General features: G+C 39.6%; 1 protein-coding gene across 1 annotated transcript; it reads right to left on the reverse strand.

Moving 5' to 3' along the window:
• Window positions 1-206: 206 nt before the first annotated feature.
• On the reverse strand, window positions 207-11940 carry EIF2S1 (eukaryotic translation initiation factor 2 subunit alpha). Its single transcript, XM_055717126.1, has 8 exons — window positions 11810-11940; window positions 9680-9921; window positions 7441-7520; window positions 6816-6967; window positions 4003-4109; window positions 2062-2159; window positions 1012-1155; window positions 207-741 (listed from the first exon to the last, which is right to left on the reverse strand). The coding sequence occupies exons 2-8, from the start codon at window positions 9918-9920 to the stop codon at window positions 616-618; spliced, it is 948 nt and encodes a 315-aa protein (XP_055573101.1). The 5' UTR covers window position 9921; window positions 11810-11940; the 3' UTR covers window positions 207-615.
• Between the last annotated feature and the right edge of the window lie 63 nt (window positions 11941-12003).

Consider the following 12003-nt stretch of genomic DNA (forward strand, 5'->3'; position numbering starts at 1 on the left):
GCTCTTTTGAACAAGTCTGCATCAACAAACTTGCAAGAAAAACATTTTGTTCCACTCATCCTTGGCCTGATTTAAAGCAAAACAAAGCAAGCCTTTTCAGTGTTAAAGGGGTGTCACTCACTGATCATACCCTTCCAGGTTTTATATTCACATCACTCTAGGCCATGTGACAAGAGAGGGGAGGGAAAAAACAAAAATCTTGGGAGTTACATAGCCCAGAAATTTATTGAATATTTTCTCAAATACATTTTGTATAGAACTGCTCAGCTGGCTTGATTTTGGTGCTCTCAGGAAAGATCATTAACAGATGCACTGAGCTGTAATCATCGATTAGGAATTGTTTTGTATAAAAACGTTAAGCATGGAGCTGCAACCTCCTTCTGGCCAAATCTGTGTCTTGTATTTGATACACACCTTCCTTCAAAGGATTCAATTTTTGTGTAAGTTGCTGCATCAAATATTATTTGGAAGAGCCTTTTACATTTTGGTCTTTTTAGAACAGTTAAACCCTTCTACATTTGACTCTGAAGTTTTCAATACTGGAAACATTTAGTCCAGAGTGTTTGCAATGGAGACACTTTTCACATGGTCTCTCTTCTAAATATCCCAGGACATTTAGTCTTCAGTTTTGGCTTCCATTTCCTCTGCATCATCATCCCCATCCACTTCAGCGTTTTCCCTCTCCAGTCTTTCCAACTGCCTTGCAAGCTCAGTCTCATCTGTGTCAGTAACCACCTTGGGCTGAAAAAAACCAAACATATGGTAAACTGTCATAAAGGAACACCACATATAGTTGTAGACTCTGATTCTACATAAAGAGCAAGAGATAAAATACATCCTGAAGTCACACAATAAAACCCAGGAAAATCAGAACAGCCATTTGTTTATTTAAGGAACACAGAAGTTCAGGGTTGTTTTTTTCTAAAACTTCTCCTAGTACTATTGATCTTGCTCTATTTTAAAAATGTTGTGAGCAAAAAAAAATAATTTTAGAACGTAATGTGTTCTTACCTCCATCTGCACATTAAAGACTCCCCTCTTCTCCTCAATTTTTTCTTTAATTACAGCCATGGCTTGATTCAGAACAGACAGTCCTTCAGTTCTCTCCAGTGTTGTAGTAGTCATCACATAACGAGGAGGGGCTATCAGATTAATCTAGCACATTGTAGGGATGGGGTGGAAGGCGAGGGGAAAAAACAAAAAGAAAACTCAGTAACAAAAACAAAGCCAGAAAAATATTGCAAGCAGAGTGAGCAACACTGTTCTGAAGGTACAATACGCAGAAGAAACAGTTTCCCATTAGAAAAACCCTTTCTAGAAGCGTAAACAACTTGGACTGAAATAGCAGACAAGGAAGAGCACAGCTTGTCTGATTTCCAGTATCAGCATTGATTATTTCCACATAGCATGTCTATTTAGACCACTCCTGTTAAGCAGAGAGAACATCCACTTTGCAGATCAGTAAAACAGCCCATCACATGCTTTTTCAAACAATTAAGAGTGTTACAACTTGTACTTTTTTTTTTTTTTTTTTTTAAGATGACTGAATAGGTAAACTTTTGCTTTTGTTACAAGAAACCATAAGAAAGCATTTTCAAAGACAGAAGTACTTTCAAGTTTCTTGGAAACACTTTTTCAGTAATATACTCAACATCCTAAAATTGTTGGGGAAGAAAAACTAGGCCTAGGTACAGCTGCCATTCTCCCAACACTCAGACGTATGTGGAGCAAACATTCCTCTTCTTACACAATCTTAGACCTGAAAATAAGATTTATTGCTCCCTACCTAAGGCTGCAGGCATGCAGTGTGCCAATACCAGACTTTAATAAATTGAAGAGAATACAGCTTCTTGAACTCGGGAAGCCACAGCACAGTCACAGAAACAACTGTCAGCACGCAGCTGAAAGGAAGCATGTTACAGACCTGCTAGAGAAGAATCAGAAAGCAAGATGGCTTCCCAGCCTCAGCTATATGATTGTGTCAACTACAGTTCACGTTATTTGTACCCGAGGGCAACAGGGAACTTTACTTCTGATTTCACTATTAAGACAGACACTTACTTTAATGGGCATATTCTCCGTGGAACAGTTCAGGCCTGCTCTCAAGGCTTCTTTTACTGCATCTATACCTTCATAACCATAACAAGCCACCTCAATATCTAGGGCAGAGGAATAAAAATAATAAATCTTCAAAATTACCTAAAGCTGTAGAATCTTTAAACCTTTTTAAGTTAAGCCTTAATAAAGCTTTTTAGCATCCAGTGTTCATCCTTCTTCAGTAGCTGCCAAAACTGAGGAAGGTTTCACTTTCTTGACTTGTAAGTTGAGGTAAAAGTCTTCCTAAATTCTTTAGACATACATTTTATACTGTGCTTGGAAAAGCCCAAATATGAAATGATACACCCACATCCACTCACCTCTCACCCAATAAATTCAACAGGAATAATTATGTATTTTGCACAAAGATATGAAGATATACAAGCAATAAATTCCAGGAAAAAAAAAAAAAAAGATCTACCAGAAAAACTGAAACTTAAAAAAGAACACATCCACAAATTCAAGAAATTCTGTCAGCAATTATACAGAGGCATACTGGCATCACTTGAGGAGCACTGCACTTTTTAATATTTTTTTTTTAATGTAAGTTATATTGACATATAGTTAAAATGGTAGTCAGCCATAGCTTTCTGTAGATGTTTGGAAATTAAGGCATAGGCTAATGCTGGTCATATCTGTAATACCCTGACAAAGATTTCTTTACGTATGTAGCCATGGTGCAAGACTAAGGCACACAGAGAAGTTTGTCTCACTTCTAGGTGACCAACAACAACCTGGTGATTCCCAGGTATCAGAAACAAATTCACAGAAGAGCATCCCAGTCAGACTCAAGATGAGGCTACAAGCCAATGGAGAGTTTCTATGCTTGTTTTGAAGACAAAACTGAAAACAACTTAGACCATCAGAGCAAAATACACAAGATTAAGTAAGAGAAAACGCTTGTCAGGTAACAAAACTCATGAAGTGCTATTCATATTAGAAATTTCATTCTTCATGGCAAGCAAATCCTACTGACACTTTGAAGCCTATGCCAACTCATGGTAATCTAAAAAGCAGGTAAAGGAATTCTTCATTACCTTACTTTTTGCACTCTCTTCTTGACTTCGCTGTCATGTGGGTACAGCTTATCTTTCTCTCCACAGTAATCAACAAATAATAAAGTGCTAATACTCTTCAATACATCCTTGCAGAGCAGAGGCAATTTCTCAATCTAGTTAAAAATGTGACTCTGCTACATTGACTACCTGTTCAATGGCAAGCATACTTTTAGGCGGTTGTTAGCTGTACAACCAGATTTACAGTTTTTAAGTATGCCTTCTTAAGTACTGCAGTCACGTGCTTTTTCTACCCACACTGAATTGAGAAGAGACAGAGTAGCTCATACACCTTATGAATACATCGGACATGTGCCAGGCTTGAGATAATACATTCTGCTGAATGGTTTGTCATCAACCAGTTAGAAATACACCTAGCGCAGAGGCAGAACTATTTTCACATGTTCATGGGTAAGTGACTAAGACACATGTTGTAGCCATGCTACATGCTGTAGACAGAGAAGAATCATCCCATTAGGGAATCAACAAATCTAACACTTTGGATAGTGAAAAAGAGTATTGTGGATGCAGTTAATAACTGTAAAATATTTAAATTCACCATATGCCAGTGCAATATGACAGATTGCATTATGCATCAGAACAATTACTTCGTGTCCCAAGGAATATGTAGTTCGGGGGAAAAAAACAAAAGCCAAAGCACCTTGCACTTTGGGATAGAACTCAAATAGGTGTTTTGCATGCAACCTTGATTAAGGTGTCTTAATTCTGAAAAGTTCCACTCAAATATCAGCATTCCAAACCACTAGTTTTAACTGAATTTATAGTTTGCAACAAGACACAATAACTTCAGTGTCAAGACTTGTTCAATGAACATCTGGAAAGAACTCACCAGCTCGGATTTTGACTGCTTGCGGTGTCAGACGTCTGTTAATATTGTCAATCAATACACGCCTCTCTTCCTCTGTCAGATCTAGGCTGTCCAGGATTGCAGGGTCTCTAAGCCAAGCAAAGCAATATTACAGAAGTTATATGGAAGTAGAATATGACACAACATTAACTTCTGGTACTATTTCAATATTCTTATGCATAATCCTAGAGATCTACTAGGCAAAGAAAACAGGGAAATTTCTTAAGAGTCCATTGAAACACTGGAAGAAAATACACACAGCAGTTTTCAAAGTATTTCCAATTGGAAGCATTATACAACAAAGCGGGTAAGTAGTTTACTCAATCTGTTCCTGGAAGGAAAGATCTGAATTATTTTTTTTTTGGAGCAAAGGAAGGAGTTCTGTCCAGCTCCGTTTGTATACAATACACAGAATGAGACAAGTATCTAGTTGCTTAGTATTTACGTTCCCTCCAATGTGAATATAAAACCACACTGCATGAAAGAGAATCCATGATGAATCTGAGGTTTCCGTATTATTTTAGCATTTCATTCAAATGCAAGATTTTTGTCATTCCACAAGGTAACCTATACTTGTTCCATGTCATTCTGTACTTTTTAACAGTAACTGGATCACAGACAGATACTCATCTGCTGGCTACATTCTTGGCCAAAGAAAAGATAAAGGTTTTTTAAAATCACAAGCCAGTATTTCAAAATATGGAGACGAGAGGCAAACTCCTCTGCTGAATATAAATTAGCAGCTCTTATTTTAAGAGGTGCTGTCAATTCTCTATTGCTGTATTAATTTTATCCAAAATATATCCAAGACAGAGAACATAATCAAAAAGCTCCTCACAAAACCTGTTCCTGTTCTTCAGAGACAAGAGTTCCAGTTCCCTAAAAAACAAAACCACACGACCTACAATACTACTAGTAGGCAAACATGAACTGAAATGGCCCAAAACCCAAGAGGCAATATTGGGAGATTGGCCTCTGCTACTAGCAAAACATCATCTTTCATGGTTTTATATACTAAGTACAGATGGTAGAAGCGCCAAACATAAGCAAACAGAACCCACAAATATGACAGGTTTTACACATAAAAATATGAACCTATATGGCAGAAGTGATTTAATGGACATGCAAATTCTGCTTCTTCATTTACAATCAATCCTGTTAAATCTTGGAGTTATTTTCATGTGCGTTTGGTAGGCATTCAACAAATAGGTCCCTGATGTTTAATTTTTACTGATAAGAGGGTAAATGTACTTTAAAGTTTTGCCACAGGTATCATGCCATGTGAAACCCCAAAACACTAATCTTCAGCACTAAGAAAGGAACAGCAAGTCAAATTCTTAGCGGGCACACTAAGCCCCTCGCAAGCACTTCAGTACACACAGGAAGGCAACAATAAGCACGTTTTTCTGCTCAGCCACTATAGCTTTATGTAGGATCACAATGGGAACAAACAGAAGTTGCAGTCCATTGTCAGAAATCTTAAGGCATTACTGATGGAAGCATGTTTTGAGAACAGACAGCTCCAGAAGTTTGTGCTGCAACCTGAATTTCAGATGAAAAATAAATGGCATGTGTGTTCAGGAATTTTTCTGAGAAGCTTGAACAGCCAGCGTAACAAGTTTTTTTGTTCTTCCAATACAGCTGTTCACTAAGTATTTATCAGTTACAGAATGATCTGGAATTCATTCTGCAATGCACCCATATTTGTCCTTTATCAGTAAATCTGCTATCATTAGAAAATTATTATTCTGTGAAATAGAACACACCCAGTCTAAATGAGGATACAAGTTGCCTCTTCCACAAAACCACAGAGCTGGTTTTGAGCTGATCAAAATGCTACCAAGTACCCTGCTTCTTAAAGTCAACAGAATTTCTAAAATTTTTTTAGTGCCATCTAGTGTTCAACTCAGGTTTATGTGCTATAAAAGAGTAATACTGGAAATTATTATTGAGAAATCCGGTTTTAGATTGCCAATTTCACGATACAATCTTTAGAAGGAAACCAAAGGTTAACTCTGAAAGCAAATTAAAGTATCACACTCCATTAAAAAAATAATTAAGAGCAATCTGTATCAGTGCATATTCCCTTAGCATCACCATTTCCATTTCTTTCTGTCCATAATTCTATTTCTAAATTCATAATTCCATTCCCATTCTTTAAATTCGGAAGTGTACGGAATTAACAAGCCAGCCTGTTACATTTAAAAAAAGAAACACTCTGCTTGTGCAGTGGAAGAGTGAGAGTCAGCTGTGAGTAGAAATGTCTTCAGACACAGAGGCAGACATTTTTTGTAACACCTGCTTGCGACTCACAGGCAAATTCTGACAGACAAACCAAGATCAGTGCTGCTTCTTCCGTTAGAAATGTCACAGGCTCATCTGTAGCAACAGAAATCTCTCCAGTGTTTCTTTTCTCACATGTTTCTTTTATACTCAAAACTTTATTCACCAATGCCTCAGTGGTTCTCCACATCAAATTCAATGACTGCTTTTAAAAGTCTGACATACACAGAGTGGCAGAGTTTAAGATGGATGAAAGCAAGTCAACTCCAAGCCTTCTTTCTGAAGGGCATTGGGAACTTGAACAAAGCAGTAAGACAGGGAAATCTAGAATAAGCAACTGGAAGACTGATGTCAAAATTTACTAGGTGTACTTTACAAGTACAGTCTGCATACTAACATCGGGGGAAAAAAACCCAAAAACCAAACCAAAAGAACACTATGATGGATCTATTCCGGGAAACACTTCTCTGCAATCTGAAATAAGCCCCTAGAAGTAGAAAAGATGTCCTTACGAGACTGCATGCTTGAATGCATCATAAGCACCATATCCTGGTCTTTTGTACTTGTCATCAAATACCCAGGCAGTTCTCTGGAACAGACTCTCAAGCTGCTCATCCTTAGTGTACTCCAAGACTTCAGCAACATGGCGAAGGATGCTATAAACCTGGAACACAAAAGGAGTGTTAAAAAACCCAGAACAAATACTGAAAACAGACAAAAATTGAGAATAAAAAGTAGTCTTTAATGGTAAGCCTTCTACTTGGAAGCATAAGACCACACAATAGTAAGGGCGAGAGTCAATGCCTTAAACTACCTGCATCCCTTCTCAAGAGAAGTTGTCCACAGTGTGCTAAACCAGCATATGCTTTTGGATTTCTGATCATTTAAATAAACCCTTTTACATCACAAATTTCAACCGACATCTTACTTGATCTATTCATTAAGCAGCAGCTTACCAGACCACTCACAGAGAGATAAATTGGTTTTATATATATCTGCATGGGTAAATGAGAATCAGAGCGTGCCTAATACATGAGAACAAGACTTCATTTTCATACTGTCTTATATCTGTGCATTTTGGTTGCTCAGGAAAGACACTGAAAATACATAGTGCCTGAATATAACAAAGTAACTTACAGTCTTTGATTTTGTGAATTTGTCTTCACATTTGATTGCCTCCTCTGGAGAAACTCTTCTTTTTGACAAGTCAATATAACCTATTGGGGAAAACCATTTTGAAAGTGTCAGGCATTGTGCAAACTAAATCAAACTGCTTCTAGAGAAATGCATAAAGAATATACACTCTGGTTCAGGATTTGCCCCTTGCCTACATTATCCCTATGCGTTGCTACAGCAAGAAACAAAACAAAATCTCAATGCATTGGATCAAATCATGATCTAAATCAGGATATTAAATTACTCTTTCATCTGTAAATACTTACAAGGGTAAATCTGTTGTATGGCATTCTAGAAAAGTACTGCCTTAATACTTTCTCTGCAAACTTAGAAGAAACATTCACAATATTTCAGCAGTGATCCATTTTTATGTTGCTGTACACTGATTTGGCAAAAATCACACCAATACACAAAAAAGCGAGTCTGACATATTTTTGTAGTGCTCAACTCAACTTCATTTAAGGTTGGCACTCCAACAGTTTCCTAATAAAGTAGGCCTGGCCTCAAATTCTGACTAACTCCTTGGATACCCTTTTGGGAGAACTGCCTGTGGAAAAAAAAAAAAAAAATCTTTTGAACCACTTCTTAGTAAATTGGAAAGGCCTCCATCTACTTCTCACAAACTACAGGTTCCCCAGAAGATCCAATAAGACCATGATGTGAATTCCAGATGTGTTTCTTTGTTAATAAGAGAACAAAATTAATTTTTAAGAGGAAGTATTCTTTCATTAGAGATGCTGGGAAGCTTATTTCACTTTAGATCTATATGAATTAAGTTTCTTCTTGTCTTTCTTTCCTCTCTGCTTTTTCTTATCCTGTCATTCATTACTTAATCTCAGTGTTAACTGCAGTTTCAAAAATATTCTAGAAAAGCATGTTACTTGAGAAACATCACCCCAACGATCAGGTTTCTACGATAGGCACTCAGTGGTTATTTTTATTTCTTTATACCTGGATATAGATTTTAAAGATTGCATGGAACAGTATTATGAAAATCCCACACGTTCTAAATAATATACTAAAAAAACCTTTAGAGTAAAAGATATAAACGTTCAGAGAACAGGAAGAGACAGTTGCCTGTACAATCTCAAGTTGCAACCTCCAGAATTCACGTGGCAAATAACGACATACATGTCATCTATTTTATAGTCAAGGTTCAAGACACGTTCACGAACAGGATGGACTGTGAGCATTAAATGCTCATCATTCAGATTTTTATTTCTACATCAGATCATCCTTCTCTTCAGTTACAACTTAGGTACATAGGTATCTCTTCAGTTACGACTTACTACATAGGTATCAAAAGAAAAATCCACTTCACTATAGTTCATTGACCAAACATGGAGCCAGTGAGGACCCACTTAGAGCAAATACTTCCTGATGTGATTGACCTTCACTATCCCAATTCAGAAAGGACATAGAAGAACAGTAAGAATAAAGCATATTGTTCTTATAATGCAAAATTATAATAATTCAAATATTATATGCAAAATTATAATAAATGCAACAAGCCAGCCTGCTGCATTTAAAAAAAGAAACACTCTGCTTGTGCAGTGGAAGAGTGAGAGTCAGCTGTGAGTAGAAATGTCTTCAGACACAGAGGCAGACATTTTTTGTAACACCTGCTTGCGACTCACAGGCAAATTCTGACAGACAAACCAAGATCAGTGCTGCTTCTTCCGTTAGAAATGTCACAGGCTCATCTGTAGCAACAGAAATCTCTCCAGTGTTTCTTTTCTCACATGTTTCTTTTATACTCAAAACTTTATTCACCAATGCCTCAGTGGTTCTCCACATCAAATTCAATGACTGCTTTTAAAAGTCTGACATACACAGAGTGGCAGAGTTTAAGATGGATGAAAGCAAGTCAACTCCAAGCCTTCTTTCTGAAGGGCATTGGGAACTTGAACAAAGCAGTAAGACAGGGAAATCTAGAATAAGCAACTGGAAGACTGATGTCAAAATTTACTAGGTGTACTTTACAAGTACAGTCTGCATACTAACATTGGGGGAAAAAAACCCCAAAAACTGAAATAACATTTATAATAATGCAAAAAGATAGCACAATGATGGTCTTTATTGCTTACGTGCCTTAAGAAAAAAACCTTTGGCAAAACCAATGGATACCTAAGCCACACAGTTTATCTGCATTTCTCTCTATGAATTCCATCTTGATATAGCTCACAACATTCCCAAATACCTTTCTCTTTGTCAACTCTTATGACCACAACGCATTCATTCCTCCCGATGCGGATGAGTTTGTTTATGGAACGAATACGTCTTCTGGATAGCTCACTGAGAAGGATCATGCCTTCGATATTGTTGTACTCCAGTAGGCTGACGTAGGCTCCCATTTCAGCAATGGACCGAACGTTGACCATCACTACATCTTCCACTTCTGGAAATTTATGCTGGTAGAATCTACAGCTTAGTCCTGGCATTCTGGAATTTGAGCAGAAAGAAACAAAGATTTTATTTCACAGTACCTCACTTCCTTCTCCTATAAACATGGTAAAAAATCAGCAAGGGACAGTGAGGATAGAAAGGAACACTGGTGCAAAAAGTTGCCAATTATAAAAACAAGGCTTGTACAATTCACGCTTAGATTTTAATAGAAATTAAATAACAAATTAACTAGTATTTTAGTATTACCACAATCATTTGATGAGATGCAAAATTTTTGCATTAAAGTAGAAGAAGCTTGCTACCCAGAGTTTATTATTCACTTCAACTGTCATAGTACCCATACATAGCACACCGTAGTGAAGAGACTTCAAGTGGTGAAAAGGTGGCGCTGCACACTTTAAGATTCATCTACATGGGTATGCACATGAAGCTGTGTAAAATTTTAAATCAGGATTTTAACAACACGAGGATAATATGGGAGAGAAGCCTGCAGTGCTCACAAAGATATTTGTATGCACATAAGACAGAATATGAGAGGCTGAGAAAATAAGAGGTAGAGTGAAGCTTCTGTAATACTGAAAAGGAGCAGACCCTACACTCCAGAAGATGACTTTCTAAACTCAGCACAAGATGTTTGGAATAATCCTGTAAGACCGGCTCCCGAGGCCACCTGTCAGCAAAGAGAAAAAGGCAATCTCAGAACAGAAGATGGAACTAGCCTGACATGAATGAAGCATTAAAAAAAAAACAACCAAAAACCCAAAAAATCCTGAACACCTGAAAAGCAGCATAGGATTCTTTCATTATACATTAAAAAAAAATATTAATGCTTCATAATCATGTAGTGACAAGAAGGAATGCTTAAACTGCTTAATTTTCCTGATGATGAATCCAGAGTCATCACCACTAAGCAGTTTAGTTCAATTCCTTTGTCTAGGTCTAAAAGTTTCACACAGAAAGCTTCCTACAGAACTAGCAGAGGCAAATGTCACACTCCTTCAGAAGGTTTGCTGTATTCACCATTTTACAGTTTTACTCTTGATCTTTCCAGCAGTGCTAATGCTTTCTAGTTACATGAGAACTTAAAAAGAGAATAAGATGGCGATGCCAAGTGCTACGTACACATGGCCACACAATTTAGAAGACTGTGCCCACCCTTATTTCCATTCCTAACTTTCAGAAAGGGAAAATACAGACTAGTAAAGGATTCCAAAAACATTCCTCTAAAGGTTCCATATAATTTGAAGCCGAACAAAGAACTCCAAGATTAAAAATTTTACAGTTCGCTTTTCTAGTCCAGAGTTCAGCTCAATCCTACATGTCTACTTACGCGACACATAACAAAGATATATCGCAAAGCAACAAACCCCGACCACTGCAAGCAGGAACGGACAAACGCTGCTCTGCACACAGAGCATCCCACTCTCTCCACAGACACCAGCTTTTTATTTTGGCCTTCTAAGGCTCAGGAGCAACTCAGTGCGCACAGCACAATGCTGGAAACCATCGCTCCCAGACGCTAGAAACGCCTGGGCAAAGGTTTAGGGCCCCCCGGCTGCACAGCGCCCTGAGGGAACCGGCAAAAACAGGGTAACTCCTGGGCAGGCCCCCCCGGCCGCCGGAGCGCGGCTGACGCGCAGGGCCCAGCGGCCCCCCGGAGGGAGGCGGCCCCCGGGGCGGCCGGGCCGGGAACAGCCCCTCGCTGCACCGTCAGGGCGAGCGGCGGGCCGGCCCCGGGAGCGCGGCCCGCGGGCGGGGCAGTTCGCAGCTGCAGCGCCGGCCCCGCCAGGGCCCCGGCTCCCGGGCCCAGCCCCCGGGCCCGGCTCTCGGCCACGCCGGGTGTCCCCCCGGCCCCGCGGGCTCACAGCAGCGCCCCAGCCCGGAGGGGCCGGGCCCGGAGGCGCGGCGGGGACGCGGCCGGTACCTGCCGACGGCTGAGGGGTTCCGCTCTGCGTTTGCGGCCCGGAATGTCGCGCTGGTCCCGCTCCTGCCTCAGCGTGCGCCCGGCCACCACCGCCCCACTGCGCAGGCGCCAGCCCGCCCCGCCCCGCTCCTCCGCACGCCAGCACGGCGCCCCGGCACCATGGAGTCTGAGCGCCGAGGCAGAAGGTCGGCCTT

Source organism: Falco cherrug, chromosome 7 (genome assembly GCF_023634085.1).
Source record: "Falco cherrug isolate bFalChe1 chromosome 7, bFalChe1.pri, whole genome shotgun sequence".
Taxonomy (NCBI): Eukaryota; Metazoa; Chordata; class Aves; order Falconiformes; family Falconidae; genus Falco; species Falco cherrug.